The following is a 16824-nucleotide window of genomic DNA, read 5'->3' as shown; positions in this document are numbered from 1 at the left end:
TTTTCACCAAGCCTTGTTTTTACTTCTATCCATGTTGTCATATGAACATCTAATCCCTTGGTTCTAATGTATTTCCACTCAGCTGTGCCTACACTACGATGTTTCTGTCAAACCCCATTCTTTCACGATGATTTTACAAGGACCACTACTTCTACTAGCCTGGTCCAAACTCTATCCTGACTTATTTCAATAATCTCCTAATTGGTCTACCTGCTTCCACCCTTGATCTACTTCAGGCTATACTCAACAGCCAGAGTGATCCATTAAAAGGTAAGTCAGATCCAGTCACTACTCTGGTCAATGTCCCCCAATGGCTTCCCTTCTGCTTTTGAAAGAGGGCACAAGAGTAATAATGTCAGTAGCCAAAGCCTTGCGAGCGAGGCAGGAAAATAAAATGTCCTTCTCTGGGGAATATGTCCAGGAAAACATATCTCAGGTATTCCCTAAGGAAACCTAGCCAGATCACCCTACAACAAAGCTTGCAGTCAACAAGCCCCACTCATGCTCAGAGCTTCCAATTAAAACACCTGAATATGAGTAGGTAACCAAGTATGATGATTTATTTTATGTGTCAACTTGTCTAGGCTATGATTCTCAGTGGTTTAACAGGCACTGGGTTGGTTGCTGTTCCATAATGTAATGCAATGTAATCGCCTTCTGTGATGTGATCTGATGGGATCTAACAATCAGCTGAAAGGGGAGTATACTTGTGGGTGTGGTCTACCTCCAGAATATAAATGGATGTTCTGGCAGTGCTTCATTTCTGTTTGGACCCGGCAATCTTTTCATCACCTGACCTGTGGATCTTGGGATGTAAGCCTGCAGAAATCTCCAGCCACGCTGTCTGACCTGTGGATTTTGGACCTGCCATCCCCACAACTGCATGAGCCAATCCCCTGAAATCTCAATCTCTCTCTCTCAGAAACAGCAAAGCAGATGGAAGAGTAATAAGTAGCTTTTTTTTTCCCCCTAGAAAATCTAAACTAAGACACAAAGATTAAATAACAACTGAGGAAAGTTGCCAACATCAAGTATGGAGGAAATAGAAGCAAGGCAAAGAGAAGAAATTTTAGAAAACTTCAAAGAAAAAAAAAAATTGCACAGTATCCTCAAAAAGATAAAAGAAAATATTTTATCAATGAAAAAAATAGATGCCATAAAAGAAATACTCCGAGAAGAAAATGAAATCTTAGAAACTAAATATATAATAGAAATCAAACAACCAATAGAAGGGCTGAAGTAGAAGAAAAAGATAAAGAAATGGAAAAAGTATTTGAATATTGGATCCCCTGGACTTGTTCTTTAACATTAGAGGACCAGTCCTAGAGGCCCAGTATACAAGTATTAAGACTTCCAGGAAAGAAAGGGGGAAGAGAAGAAATATTGAAGAAAGTAAACTTAGATCTTCCAATTTTGCAAACCTTTCCCAAACCTGAAAGATCTAAGTTTAAAACAGAAAGAACCCACTGAGGGCCCAGCAAGATGAACGCGAACAGTCCCTTGCCAAGGTACATTATGATGAAAATTCAGAACACAGGAAGAAAGAAGAGATTCTACAAGCTCTCTGAGAGCCAAAGTCACATTCTGAGAATAAGAAATTAGAATGGCTTTGGATTTCTTAAAGGAGCCCTAATGGCACAGTAGTTAAGCACTCAGCTGCTAACTAAAAGGTCGAGGGTTTGAACTCACAAGGTGCTCCTCAGGAGAAAGATGTGGCAGTCTGTTTCTATAAAGATTTACAGCCTTGGAAATCTGTGGAGCAGTTGCGCTTTGGCCTACAGGATCGCTATAAGTCAGAATCGACTCAACGGCAACGGGTTTTGGATTTCTTGACAGCAATAGTGGAAGTTAAAAGGCAATGCTAAGATTCACTGATGAATGATAACGTTAGTGGGTAAAACATTTAAGGAGAAACAAGATATCTGCAGAGCCTCAAAGTAACTCTCCCAAAATATTTGTTAATTATTGTGGTGATTTTAACGTCTGTCTACACATTATTTGATATTCCTCCCTCTAGGAGGTGAAGTTTCATTCCCTTCCCCTTGGGTGTGGGCTGGACTTAGTGACTCGCTTAGTAACTAGTAACTGCACAGTGGAAAAACCTGGCAGATACCACCTTAAAAAGGTGATCAGAGTTAACATCACTAGTAATATGTCATGTTGATACCACACATTCCCTGATATGATACAAGAAGAGTACATCATCTCTGAGGTACGATTCCCAAAAATCTACAACCCAAATTTTAACATGAGAAAACATCAGACAAACCCCTATGGTGGGACAATCTATAAAATACTGATCAGCACTCTTCAAAAGTATCGAGGTCATTAAAAACAAGAAAATCGCGAACTCCCCACAGATAGAAGAAAACTAAGGAAACATGATGACTAATTACAACCTGCTGTCCTGAACCAGATCCTGGGACAGACAAAGGATATTAGTCGAAATATTGGTGAAATATTAATAAAGTCTGCAGTTTATAAACTCTAGTTTATAACAGCATACCAATATTAATTTTTTGTTTGGATAAATTTAGCATGGCTGTGTAAAATATACTAGAACTCTCTGTATTATCTTTGCAACTCTTTTGTAAATCTAAAATTATTTCAAAATTAAGAGTTTTTTAAAAAGGCAATCGTGAACTTTCAAAATTCTGAATAAAAGTGTTGTCTAATTGTTGTCTAACACATAGCTAAACTGTTGCTTAAATATTAGAGCAATGAAGACATTTTCAGACATTCTCCCATGCACCGCTTCTTAGAAAGCTATTGGAGAGTATAATCAACCAAAACAAAGGAGTAAACTATGAATAATGGAGACAAAGAATACAAGAAACAGAGGCTCTAACACAAGAGGGCAAGGAAAAAGAGAAAAATAAAGGTAAATTCCCAGGGAGGTCCCAGGCTGATGCTCTGCACTAAGCGTAGAGGGCTCTGTGCAAATTGTAGCAGGTCAGAAGGCTCCAGGAAAGGTTTCATCAAGATGAAATGAAATGGCTGCCTAGACTGGGATTCTTTCCCAAGACAACAGTGAGCACAGAGAACCAGAATGCAACTCCAAATTGTAGACCACTAAGAAACGCTATGCCTTAAAATCTATGAAGCCTAAATACAAAGTTCAAAGGACCAGAGGTAGGTCTCAAAATTGGGATTACTTACCCAGAGTTCACTGTTGGGTGGAAATTGTATTCGGAGCAAGAACAGAAAAGATACAAGCAAGGAGGGACAAAGGTGATTACCACAAAACAACTTTTGGGAGGTTATCACTTAGTTTTATCAGCTTGTAGGTACAAAATACAAGGCTATATCCCACTGAAGAATCAGAAGCAGATATCTAAGAATGGACTACAGTAGGGAAGTTTTGGTTCAATTTAAAGAATAATATAACTGTCAAAACTAACAAAAAAATAGAGTACTTATAAAAAATAATGATATCTCTAGCACTGGAAACGTTCTGGCACAAATTAGCAGACAATTTGTTCATGATAGTTGAATCACCAGCTCAGCTGGTAGTTGTACAAGCCACATATCCTTTAACGGTCCTTCCAACCCTAGCCTTGAATGACTGTTTATATGAGAAAGTCAGTAATAAGACTTTATCCTTTGCCTTCTCACTCAAGAGAAGAATCCATTCAAGAGTACAGATAAAGTTACATCTGAAGGTGACATCACAAAGAAAAGAATCTTATGAAATGGGCCCTTTTCCCACTCCTGTGCTCTTCCAGAAATCTCTCATAGCATGATCTTAAGGAAGTGCGGCTGATGAAATAGTTATGACATTTTTAGAAGGAGCTAAGTTTCAGAATCCCAAATTGCCTTTCCAGCTGAGGTCTTGGGCAGAAAAACAAGTTGTTTCTAATGTGTGAGTAAGAGAAGTTTCTACTTCCACTTAGGATGTAGAAAACTAGAACAGGGCTCTACTCTAATAATGAGAAAACGTCAGACACCTACAGATGCATAAATTTTCTGGAGCCTATCGGGAAAGTGAGATCACACAGCAATCAAGTAACTAAACACCAAACAGTGACAAGCCACTCCAAGGAGAGATGACATATATAACCTGTTTCATCTTTGGCAGAGAATGGCAGAAAGAGGTGGCCACCAAAGAAGTTAGTAACAAGAAACCAGTTACAATTTTAACAAATTTATAAAGATGAAGTACTGACTAGCACGCCAGTTTGAAAGAGTTGGGAGTCCCACACACAAAAGAGGAATTTAAACTCACTCAAAAGCTTTTTTCCATGGATCTCCAACAGGCGCTCAGGAAAAAATGAATGGGAGCAGGATAGGAGTCCAGAAAGAGCCCCCCCTCGCTAGCAGGGGGTGATTAGTTGCTACAGAGGGACATGCAAGAACCCCATCCCATGTCACCAGATATTTCCTTCATAAAAAGAAAAAGCCTTAACCACTGGGGAAGGGGCAGTAAACCCTCCCACCCGTAGGTCTCAGGTGAAAACCCACTGCTTCTAAAGAAGGAGTAGAAGCAAAACCCATCTGTCTCTGTGAGAGAGGGGAGCTGGAAACTGTCTTGGGCCTAGGATTCTACAATACCAAGCACAGGCTGCCTGCTATTGGGGAAGAGCACAAACTCCTCCCCCATCCAAATCCAAACAAAGATACAAGGCAGAGTTTGACTGCCATAGGGAAGAGTGGCAAAAACAACTCCGCCCCTGAGGCCCAGGAATGCAAGGCCTAGCTAACGCTAAAGCTGGATCAAGAGAGCAAAGTACCCACCCTGCGCCCACTATGAGCCTAGTGATAGAAGTTTACTGCTGGAAGAGGATCAAGAGCATGGATCTGTGGCACAGCCATGCAGAAACTGCTAAAAGCTGAAAGAAGAGCAGGGATACTAAGAAAAACTCTTTATCATGCCACTCTAAGCACAGGTAACGGCACAGGTAACAGCTAAACCAGTGAAATAACCTGAAGTCTATAGGGCACTAACGGTAATAATAAAAAAATATTATTACCGTTAGCAACCACAAAACCCAGATACAGCTCAACTTCTAACTAAACTAACTTATCCTCCCACACTAAGAGCCTGACAGAAGAGACATGGCCACGTTCAAGTGTAAGTGCTATTTACCTCAGTCTTTACTGTTCTTCTGTACATGATGTCTAGCAATCAATCAATAATAATGAGAGACAAAAATTAAAAAAAAAAAAAAACCCACTGATTGTCAAGAGATAAATCAATCAACAGAACCAGACTCAGAGATGACTCAGATAGTGGATCCATTGGGCAGAACTTTGACATAACTACCATTAATATGCTAAAGAACATAATGGGAAAGGTAGATAACATGCACGGACAGAGAGGGAATTTCAGCAAAGAGATGTAATAAAACAAGGGTCAAATGGAAATGCTAGGATTCAGCAACTGATGAGATGCTAAATTAGGTGACATCTAAGCTACTTCCAACTTTGACATTCAATGATTCCAAGACCACCATTTCAAGCAGGCGAGAGGAAAAAAACAAAATAGGTAAATGGATGGCTTCCATGTAGAAAACATGAGGTAATTGATAATCTCCCATTTGAAATTGTTCCCTGACATCTTCAATTTAAAATGTAAAAAGCAATGAGAAATTTCTACAGGCACCTCTGGTTAGAAAGTAAATTCTATTAACCTAAAGACTTGTTCAGTTGATATACAAATGGGAACTCATCTCCAAATCATCTTGTCTACTAGAATCATGGCATACTGAATCTTTTTCCTAGAAATCATCCCCATTTCCGTACCTTATTTATAATTCTGACTTCAAAAGATCATCCAAACGATTTGCAACATCTTGTCTAATTTCAAAGGAGAAAACTTCTGAATCAAGCTATGTCTACTGGATGACTTTTGACTTTTAACAGCTGACATCTATGATACAGAAAGCATAAGGTCTTATACTTAGTATATATTAGATAACAGTTTTTCAAATAAACAAAATATAAACCAGCTCATCTTATACTGACAAGTGTCCATTTGATGACTTAGGGTTATTACTTCTAACAGTGATTTAGTACCAAAGGGTACATGGCTCCAGAAAGCTTTCAAATGAGGACAGTGCACTTACATTCATCTTTTGTTTCTAGACTTCATCATCTTAGCCTGGTAGTTAATGGAAACACTGTAATATCTGTAGTCCTGAGCACTGTGGCAGTAGTACTAACAACTGATTGCCAGCAATTAGGACAGCCCCTTGGAAGATTCATGCAGAAGAGTCTGAATTTACCAGAAGTATTCTGATCTCCCATTTTAGAGAACCTTTCCTTCATAGTCCACATCAAAGTTTATCTCTATGATTATTAATGACGTCTATTTAAACTGTTAAAAAAAAAATTTTTTTTTCTTCTATCTAAACTGTAATCCCAATGACAGGGACCATACCTTTTATTGATTACCACTGTCTAACATAATAGAAACAGAGTGCACCCACAATAAATATTTTTTAAAGAAATTTGTTCAATAAATGAAATGAGTGGAGACTTGCAGAAAAAAAATGGCTGACTAAACATAACAAACACTTTTAATTTCATTCCCTCTTGAACCCCAGTAAGATGACAGGAAATTTTTTATATATATATAACGGCATAGATTTACAAAAACCAAATGGTGGAGACAATAGCAACAAAATTTGAGAAGCTGCTAAGTTAATGGCAAATGACTTAGTTAAACTGAGAAAACTGAATTCTTAAGAGGGAAAAGCAGAAAAGCAACTCAGTTTACACTACGGAATCCTTAAGATATTTAGGAATTTTGTGACATCATGTCTCTGGAGGTGGATGTAAAGATGGGGCTAAAAACAGAAGAAGTGGTTGTCATTCTGGTCAGAAGCACTTAGAGCCCCTAGATAGTCATTCTGTACAGCCAGGTAACTGACATGCTCTCACCCCAGCAAAAATTGAGGTGTGTCCTCCAGAGAGAATGAAACAATGGGTCTCTGGACTAAAGGCATAAATGAAGGTAAGAATGCTATACTCTAGCAGATACCTTTTATGTACCTGAACCTCTCAGCCTAACCTATCTCTTGTTCCAGCCGTGCATGAGCTCTAACCAATGTCATACCTCAACTCCTCCTATGTGGCTCTCATTACCTGCCCTGTGAGTTAACTGTTGACATCATTGTGGAGCTCTACTCAGCACTCACACCACACATGTGCAACCCGAGAGTGAGGGGGGGAAATTTTGATCAGAGGGACATTGAAGCCACTGGATAAATTCTTCCCCCCTTTTAACTCTGAAGGAATGGTTCTGATATTCAGTACATGCTTCTCAGTGGTGAGGTCCCAAGGATTAAGCAATCAGTTCCACTTAGAAGTACTCAGCTCAACGATACACCCTCACACTGGCTCTTCTTCCTTCACTGCCTCACTCAGCTGTTCTCACTCCTCTGCTCTATGATTACACTCCCTAAAAAAATAATAATACATATGCCTCTGCTTCCATTTCTGTCTTCAGGGAGCCCTGGTGGCGCAGTGGTTAAGAGTTCAGCTGCTAACCAAAAGGCTGGCAGTTCGAATCCACCAACCATTCCTTGGAAATCCTTGGGGCAGTTCTACTCTGTCCTATAGAATCGCTATGAGTCAGAATCAACTCAACAGCAATGGGTTTTTCAGGTTTTAAGCTAAGATAGTCAGTACCAGAAGTATATGCAGAAAGCATTACTCACCTGATGGCAATAAAGGCTCTGGGAGGAAATAGCTTACAGGTACTGGAAAGAACTGGGAAGGAATATGTAGAAGTTTTTCTTGAGGGATTTGGACAAAGGCAGGAGGAACAGAAGGCTAAATAGGAAAGGTTTTATTGGAGGAACTCATTTATGATATGGAATTCAACATTCTGCCAAGAACACCTGAAGCTTGTTGTTGAATGACTCCTTGAAACTTAGATGTGATGACAGTGGACAGTAAAAGAGATAGAGATAGCAGAGCTTCTTTGGCATAATATTAAGAAAAGAGGTCAAAAGGATCAGGGAGTTGGGAACATTAGAGTGGATTTACCACGTAAGATCAGAGAACTAACCACCTGATTATGTTCCCTGAGAGGGCCAAGAGGACACTCCTTCACTAAATCAATATGGAAAACACTGGTGAGGGAAGGACTGGCATTTTTTAGATCAATTGGGACTATCTTCTGTAGGCTGGATAAGATGGCCCTACGGAACTAGGGTCCCTAGTATCAACAGGGATTCCAGAATGGGTGAAGGCCAGATATCAGCAGATAACCATCGGAGGCAAGGAGGAAGTAATTACCATAATACCAACTCTCAAGGATCATGGCATTTATAAAAGTGAGATAGATGGTCAGGGTGACTAGAGTGTTGCTAATACAAGGTCCCTCACTCTATTTCAAAATTTAAGTCAGTTCACAGACCAGTGCCCATTGATTCAAAAACAGACTGGGTCCCTTTAGGAACGACCCAACAATGCCCCTGCAAGAGACCTGTGGCCATTTGCCATGGTAACTGTTCATTAGGGACAGAACACAGAATATTCAGATTTTCAAAGTCTGCTGGATATGGAGTCTGAGTTGACATCATTACCAGATGACTCAAAATTCTATCATGGTCCTGTGGTTGGAATATGGGCTTATGGCACCCAGGTGATAAATAAATATTTTACCTATGTCCACCTCAAAGCAGCTTCAGTGGGTCTGCAAATCCGCCTTGTATTTATCTCCTTGGTTCCGACTGAATACCTGGAATATTTATACTTAGCAGCTGGCAGAAACCTCACATGGATTCCCTGAACTGTGATGTAAGGAACATTATGGTAAAAAAAGGATCACGTAGAAGCCCTTAAAACTGCCAACTCAGCCAAGAGAGTAAATTAGAAGCAGTGACATATCCTGAGAAAAACTGCAGAGATTGGCATCACCATCGGACTCCGGGCTTGTGGTCCCCACTATCGTTGTTGTTAGTTGCTGTCTAGTCCATTCAGATTCATGGCAACCCCATGTGTTACTGAGTAAAACTGTTCCATAGCTCTTTCTTAGCTGCAATTTTAATGGAAGCAGATTACCAGGCCTTTCCTTCTATGGTACTGCTGAGTGAATTGGAACTCCCAACCTTTAGGCTAGCAGTTGAGCCCAAACTGTTTGTGCCAGCTAGGGACCTTGGTCCCCATCATATATTCCAGTATAGTCCCCACTTAACTCACCGTTCCAATCCCCTAACAAAAACAAGATAAATCATGGCAGACGATGAAGGATTACCATTGTCTCAACCTTACAGCAGACACAATCGCAGCTGCCTTACTGAATGTGGTATCTACATAGGAGCATATTAACACTGCTCCCATCAACATCTCACACTAACGCCCACCAAGAAACATCCACTGAAAGGAGGCCTGCAACAAGCAGGTGGATAGTATGGCTTGTCTTTGGATGTCAGTCAGTCTCTCTCCTCTACCACCCCAATAAACAGAGTAAACATCATGGCAATTATAGCAGCTACGCATAGGCCCACAAGTACTGGCTCCCACTTATCAAGACAGAACTCATTAACTACCACTGGTGAACACGTCACCTACTAGCAGCAATGATCAATGTTGAGCCTTTGATATCGTTACATTATGATTAAATTCCTGGAGGAGGCCATCTAGCCACTTGATGACACATTGAATATATTAGCCTCTTTCCCCTAAAAGAGTGAGCAATTTGTCCTTACTGAAATTGACATTTACTTAGATACAGGTTTGACTTCCTCGTCACTCATCCAGAGCTTACAGAAGACCTGGTTTAGCACCATGGTATCTCACACAACACTGACTCGGACCTAGGAACCCATTCACTGTACGGTGAGAGAGGTATGGCAAAGGAACTAGTCCCTGGGTCTAGGACTGTATTAGACACCTTTTATGTATTGTTTCAGATCTCTCAGCATAAGTTACCTCTTGTTCTAGCTCTACAAGGGCTCTGACAGACTTCACATAGACACAACCTGATAGAGTATCGCCTGTTTACACTGACGCTTTTCACCTCTTGCCCTAGGGCTTCCCTACTGAAGCTGCTTTAAGACCCCACCGGAAACTGACAAGCACACAGGCACATCCTACAAGTGCGGGGAAGTTAACACCTTATGGGACACACCTTTGACCAGCAGAAGACAGGAAACAGTAGGGTAAATTTTTCCCCCTTTCTTCTTACTAAGAAAATGACATCGAAAAATTTATGTAGCTTTTTGGGAGTGCAATGCCTTAGATAAAGCAATGGTCAGCGCATAATACGTCCTCGTGTTTTCTTTTCCTCTCCTTCTCTGCTTCACTCACCTTGTCCCTCACTCACCTTGTTCACTAACTCTTGCTCCCTGGGATTGTACTCTCCAATAAAATAATAGTACATGACCTTCTGCTCAAGTTCTGATTTTGGAGGGAATTCTGGCTAATACATACCCTGAAAATGGAGATTACATGCAAATTTCAACACCGAATGCTAAAAGACTCATGTTTTTTTTCTTCCACTCAACAACCAGAATTTTTGCAACCAAGCTAGCCTCTTCCATGTGGAAGACTAAATGAAAAAAAAAAAAAAACCCACTGCCATCGAGTCAATTCCGACTCATAGCGATCCTATAGGTCAGAGTAGAACTGCCCCCATAGAGTTTTCAAGGGGTGCCTGGTGGATTCTAACTGCCGACCTGGTTAGCAGCCATATAGCACTTAAGCACTATGCCACCAGGGTTTCCATGTGGGAGACTAGAAGAGGAAAACGATAAATAGATAAATTCATCTAAAAAGCATGGCAATACTAAATACTTCTATATATTAAAACAAAGCTTGAAAATATTTGAAGCAAGTACCGATAGAACTGAAACAAGAAATAGACAAAACTACAATTATAGTTGGAGGTTTCAACACTCCTCTCAATAAATGTTCTTTGACTGACTAAAATCAATTCCTGGGGTAGCCTCTTCAGCAGTAAAAAACACATTTCCCTACATAATTAAAGTACATAATATAAAGAATAAGCCTACTCAGATTCACTAGGTGTGGCAGACAGACTCAAGGTGGCCTCCATAATCCCCGCCTCCTGGTATTCAAGCCCTTGTGATATCCTTTCCCTTTGAATGTGGGTGTTATTCAGGACTTGCTTGTAAGTAAAAGAATATGGCAAAGGTGAGAAGAAATACGTGATTACAGGTACATGATTATGTTATGTAAGATGGTAGCATCCAAACTGCTGAAGTCTTGCTCACTTCCTTGCAAGCTCTAAGCAGCCATGGTGAGGAAGCCTACATGGCAAAGAACGATGGGTGGTGTGATCATTAAGGTTGTGTGTCAACTTGGCTGGCCCATGATTCTCAGTGGTTTGTCAGTTATGATGTAGTTTGGCAGTCCCATAATGATGCAATCACTTCCACGATGAGATCTGACATACTGTGATCACCTCCGTGATGGGATCTGCTGTGTAAGTAGTCAATCAGTTCACAGGGAGTTTCCGTGGGGGTGTGGCTTACATCCAATATAGGTGGACTTTCTGGTATGGCTTGCGGGCTTTTGCTTTTTCTGGATCCTGCAGCTGGCTCCTGTTCATCTGACCTCTGGTTCTTGGGACTTGAAATGGCAGTTTACTTACCATCTTGCCTGCCGATCTTGGGATTCGTTGGTCTCTGTAGCCCGTGAGCCAGAGGCCTGCTGTCTGACCTGCCAATCTTGGGGTTCCCCAGTCCCTGCAGCTACGTGAGTCAGGGACATCTCCAGTCTGACCCACAGACTTAAGACTCCTCAGCTTTTACAACCGTGTGAGCCATTTCCTTGATAATAAATCCCGATACATATATATATATATATTCATACTTTCCCCTGGCTTTGCTTCTCTAGAGAACCCAGCCTAAGACAGGCACTTCTATGAGCTGAGAGCAGCTTCCAGCCTGCAGGCCAGCAAAAAACTAAAGCACTCAGTCCTACAATTGCAAGGAACTGAATTCTGCCAACAAACTTGAGTTTGGAAGCAAACTTTTCCCCAGTTGAGCATCTAGATGAGAACCCAGCCCTGGATGACACGTTGATTGCAGCCTTGCAGAGGACTTATCTAAGCCATGCCCAGGCTCTTGACCTACAGAAACTATGAGATAATCAGTGTATGTTGTTTTAAGGCACTGACTTTGTGGGAATATTGTTACACAGCAATAGATATAACTAATACACTAGTCTATATGTTTATGAGAGAGAGAGGAGGGGAGAAGCAGACCAGAGAGGGAAGAAATGCAGGTGACAGTCTAATGGTATTTTTGAAACCCAAATATAATAAATTAAACTACTTTCAGTTGTAAGATAAAAAATAATCAGAGTTAGAGGAAGTCAAATTATTTCAGCCTTTCCCTAGCTGAAAGAAAGTGAAAGAAACCAAAGCATAAGTAGCTTACTTTAAGGCATACCATACATAAGCACCTATGAACACAACATGAGGATTGGAAGAAGACTCATTAACAACCCGAAATATGCACATGACACATCTTGCTTACTGAAAGTGAAGAGGGCTTGAAGCACTTACTGATGAAAATCAAAGACTACAGCCTTCAGTATGGATTTCACCTCAACATAAAGAAAACAAAAATCCTTACAATTGGACCAATAAGTGACATCACGATAAACAGAGAAAAGATTGAAGTTGTCAAGGATTTCATTTTACTTGGATCCACAATCAATGCCCATGGAAGCAGGAGTCAAGAAATCAAATGACATATTGCATTGGGAAAATCTGCTGCAAAGATCTCATTAAAGTGTCCAAAAGCAAAGCTGTCACTTTGATGGCTAAGGTACACCTAACCAAGCCATGGTATTTTCAATTGCCTCGTATGCATGCAAAAGCTATACAATGAATAAGGAAGACTGAAGAATAACTGATGCATTTGAATTATGGTGGTGGTGAAGAATATTGAATATACCATGAACTGCCAGAAGAATAAACGAATCTGTCTTGCAAAAAGTACAGCCAAGATGCTCTTTAGAAGCAAGGACGGCGAAACTTTGTCTCATGGACTTTGGACATGTTATAAGGAGCGACCAATCCCTGGATAAAGACATCCATGCTTGGTAAATTAGAGGGTTAGTGAAAAAGAGGAAGATTCTCAATTAGATGGATCAACACAATGGCTGCAACAATGGGCTCAAACAGCAATGACTGTGAGGACAGCGTATGATTGAGCAACATTTCATTCTGTTATACAAAAGGCTGCTACGAGTTGGAACTGACTCAAGGGCACCTAAAAACAACAACATAATTAAGCTGTAAGAAAACTTGTAAGATAAATGCAAAAGAAAACCACTTCTCTCTAAATATCCTTTAATTTACTCTCATGGTATGTTTTGTTCTGTTGTTCAATAGTGTACACATTAGCATTTTAGAATTTTAACTAGTTCATTGAAATGCAAAAATGTCTCCTAACAATCCTCACTGTGTTTTATTTTTTGCTATAATGAAGCCGTATATATTAGTTAATAAACGAAGTCACTGGAAATCATAATGTATTTTCTGGTAAGAAGGATGTAATATTTATTGTCTCTGTTCCTGACTAAGACCAGATAAGAGTTTAAACTTCCTTAAACTGTTAGAATTAGGAAAATGTTTCAAATATTTTAAATTTGACTATATGTGTATATATTTCAAAATAATTCCACACACTGATTAGGTTTATGCTTAATCTGAAGTTAATATGCTAGCAAAACAAACATTTAAATATGTAATAAAAATTGTTCACCTTCTGAGAATTTAGATAGAACACTGTGCGTATAAGACAAGCAGACAAGGGGTTGGTGGGTGATAGGCAAGTGATACGTATGGGCCGCTTCATTTTAAAAAACCTTCAAGGGAAGTTGAAACTAATCATTTTCTTTTAATAAATCTCCCATTAAAAAATTCATAAAAGTAAACAAATAAACACATATTAAGAGCATCTGGAAATGTGAAGATATTACTAAGAACTTTAATTACAATAATTTAAGAAAAAGAAGTCTTTTAAGGATTAATAAGTAAGCAGAAGATTAAGCATGTAGATAAAGAGCAAGAATAAGAGAGGAAAAGAAAGACAGACAGACAGACATTGACTGGTTGTATACGTGAAATAAAAATAAGTTTCAAAACAGCAGCCTGTGGGGAATAAGAGTAAGGGGTCCGGCAGCAGTCATCAAACTCCTTTGCCATAGTATTGTGATAAAACCAGGCCTAAAATCAATGACATCTGGAGCCCTGGTGGCACAGTAGTTTAAAGGCTCTGCTGCTAACCAAAAGGTCAGCAGTTCGAAGTCACCAGCTGCTCATTGGAAACCCTATGGGGCAGTTCTATTCTCTCCCATACAGTTGCTATGAGTCGGAATCGACTTAACAATGGGTTTGGTATTACGTGTTGCCTTGACATCTGGTAACTTCATGTGAACTTCAAATGACCTAACCACAAGTTCCCCTTCCCACACTGCTCCTGCAGATAAGGTCCCCTAGCCAAACAGCCCTCTTCGCCAAAATAACCAGGTGTAGCTCCTGCTTATCCCTGAGTAGCAGGTTTCAGTCCCCCGGCAGCTTGCAGAATTATTCAGAAAAGCCAATCACGTCCTCCCACAGGAACCAGGGGGCACCCCACCCTCTAGATACTACAAAGCCTCCCTTCCAAAGCCCTTGGTTGTTCACTCCGATCCTAAATGCAACCCTCACATGGCCCTGTGTGGTATGTAGTACCCTCCTCCCCTGGGCTGTATGTGACTAATGAACGGCTGTCGATCCCATCTGTCCAGTGATGGGTGGTGAGTGTCTGGCCATCCCCATAATCCTAGGACAGAAATCCCTCCCTCACCAAGTGGGTAAAGAAAGGTGATTAAAACAGTATTGATGGAGTGGTTAAAGGACTGGCTATGTGGATGAGATTCAGAACTTTTTAAGGTTTTTTTTTCCCCCCTTCTTCCCTCATCCTCCAGCCTACTTATGTCACTGCCCTGCACCCATTGCATGGTTGCTCTCTGGAAGAAGCAATAAACAGAGAATTCAATGCCTTAAGGAAGAAGCTCATGACTGGTAAACTTGAGGACAGCCCTCGAAATAGCCTTCATGCAGACCTTGGTCTCTCTCTAACACCAATGAAGAGCAGGGATAAAATGGCGGCAACAGAAGGAAGTGCAAGCACCCATGCAGAATGGCAGAGATCATCAAGACCACCAGCACCTTTTTGCCAAACCTTGATTTGCTTACCATTTCCTGAAGCCTAAGATTATCCCACACCTTGTTGCACACCATACACTCAAATGCATCGATGTAATTGTCCTGGTTGATATCCTGTACTCCCCATTTCCGTTCCCTGAGAGCCGTGAGAAGTCGCTGGTTAGAGATCTCACCATTCAGCTTCCATTCTATGTAGGCCTCATACAGTCTGTCATCATCATCTAGTTGTCTGATATAACTTGCCAGATCTCTGGGGTGAGAAAACTCTGATACAAGAATAGCACTTCTGTTACTTGGAAGCCAGTCTGTGATGCTGGGAGATCCATAATACACAGGGACCACCCCTAGCTTCAATGGTCTCCAGAACTTCTCTGTGATGTAGTCATCACAAACTGCATTCTCAAAAGCCAGGATAAACTTATACTGTGCAATGATCCTATAAAAGCCATCGGTGTCCATGGAGGCTGGAGTTTTCAGTGGCTGGGGGAGATCTTTGTTTCGTAAACACTCACCATAGGAATCAATCTCGATGTAAGTCATCAGCTCCCGAACATAGCTGTCTCTGTCTGATGGTGGATCACAGTCTGACTGTATATACACCAGTGGAGCAAGCCTCTGTCGGAGGTTGTTTTTGGACTGCAAAGGAACCAGGTATCGCAGTGATTTCAAGACTTCTACGCCCTCCAAGAACTGGGTCGTTAGTGGCAAATGGGAATGCCTGCTGAACGTAGCTGTGTGGTTAAACAAGGTGATGACCGGCTTGTGAAAGAGCTTATAATTGTTTTTTGGAGACTCTTCATGAAAAAGGGCCCAGTCGTGATGGGATTTTCGAGGCAGGGGTAAGCTATCTATGTTAAAGTCAGTACCTAGGAAAAGAAAAAACAAAAAAATATATTAGGACATCCAGAAGAATTTTGGCGTCTCAGTTTGAGTCCACTTGGTGAGATTAGAATACGGAGAAGTTTCGGACTATAAAGAAGAGGTGCATTACAGTGTCCCAGCTAAAGCCTAGCTGTCAATGGTAAGTTTTCACCCCAGAACCTGCTCAGAGAACGTATAGCTAAGTAGAGTGACTATTTTTCTCATTTTATGAAAAAGAAAATGAGAGCAGTGTCTGGCTAGGCTCTGAAAAAAAATTTTATTCCACTGCCTCTTCCAGTTGGCTTTTCTTCCTGGAGGTGTTGTCTAAGAGAAGACAGGAGAAATAAAGAGATAAACACCTCTGAAGAAAGAAAAGAGCATGGGAAAGGAAGCCAAAAAAGGAAAAAGCAACCAGGCTGCCAGGTTGATTAACTGGGGGAAAAAAAAGTGAAATCATGTAAAAGTACCAGAAGAAATAAACAGGATAGATTTTTTTTTTAACCCAAAATGACTGATTTCCACAAACAGCAGTTAATCAATCTTAGTCAAAATGGTAGACCAGAGAGCTGGTAATAGCACTATGCTATAGACCTTGGCAGGATGGACAGGAATTAACAAACACATCAAGAAATACAGAAGGTGTCACATGATTGTAATTATGAGGGATTTTTAGCCTCCAGGGGGTTAACTGGGAGACCTTTGAGACACGATAATGTGCAGACAGAAACGATGGATGTGGTGAGCAATCGTTTCCTGTTCGTGAAGGTAGAGATCCAATTAGGAAGAACTTACTTCTATAACCGAGAAAAAAGAATTACAACAAT

At 40.6% G+C, this 16824-nt stretch overlaps 1 protein-coding gene across 9 annotated transcripts in view; it reads right to left on the bottom strand.

Moving 5' to 3' along the window:
* The window catches only part of FUT10 (fucosyltransferase 10), a 317556-nt gene that overhangs the window by 240404 nt on the left and 60328 nt on the right, over positions 1-16824 (bottom strand). For all 9 annotated transcript variants that reach the window (XR_007514954.1, XR_007514955.1, XM_049866547.1 and 6 more), the window contains exon 3: positions 15170-16005. Coding sequence is in view for 7 of the 9 variants with exons in the window: in XM_049866547.1 (XP_049722504.1) it covers positions 15170-16005 (836 nt within the window). In the remaining 2 variants the exon portion in view is untranslated. The remainder of the gene's footprint in view (positions 1-15169; positions 16006-16824) is intronic.

Source organism: Elephas maximus, chromosome 22 (assembly GCF_024166365.1).
Source record: "Elephas maximus indicus isolate mEleMax1 chromosome 22, mEleMax1 primary haplotype, whole genome shotgun sequence".
NCBI lineage: Eukaryota > Metazoa > Chordata > Mammalia > Proboscidea > Elephantidae > Elephas > Elephas maximus.
This window is presented reverse-complemented; position numbering and strand designations above follow the sequence as displayed.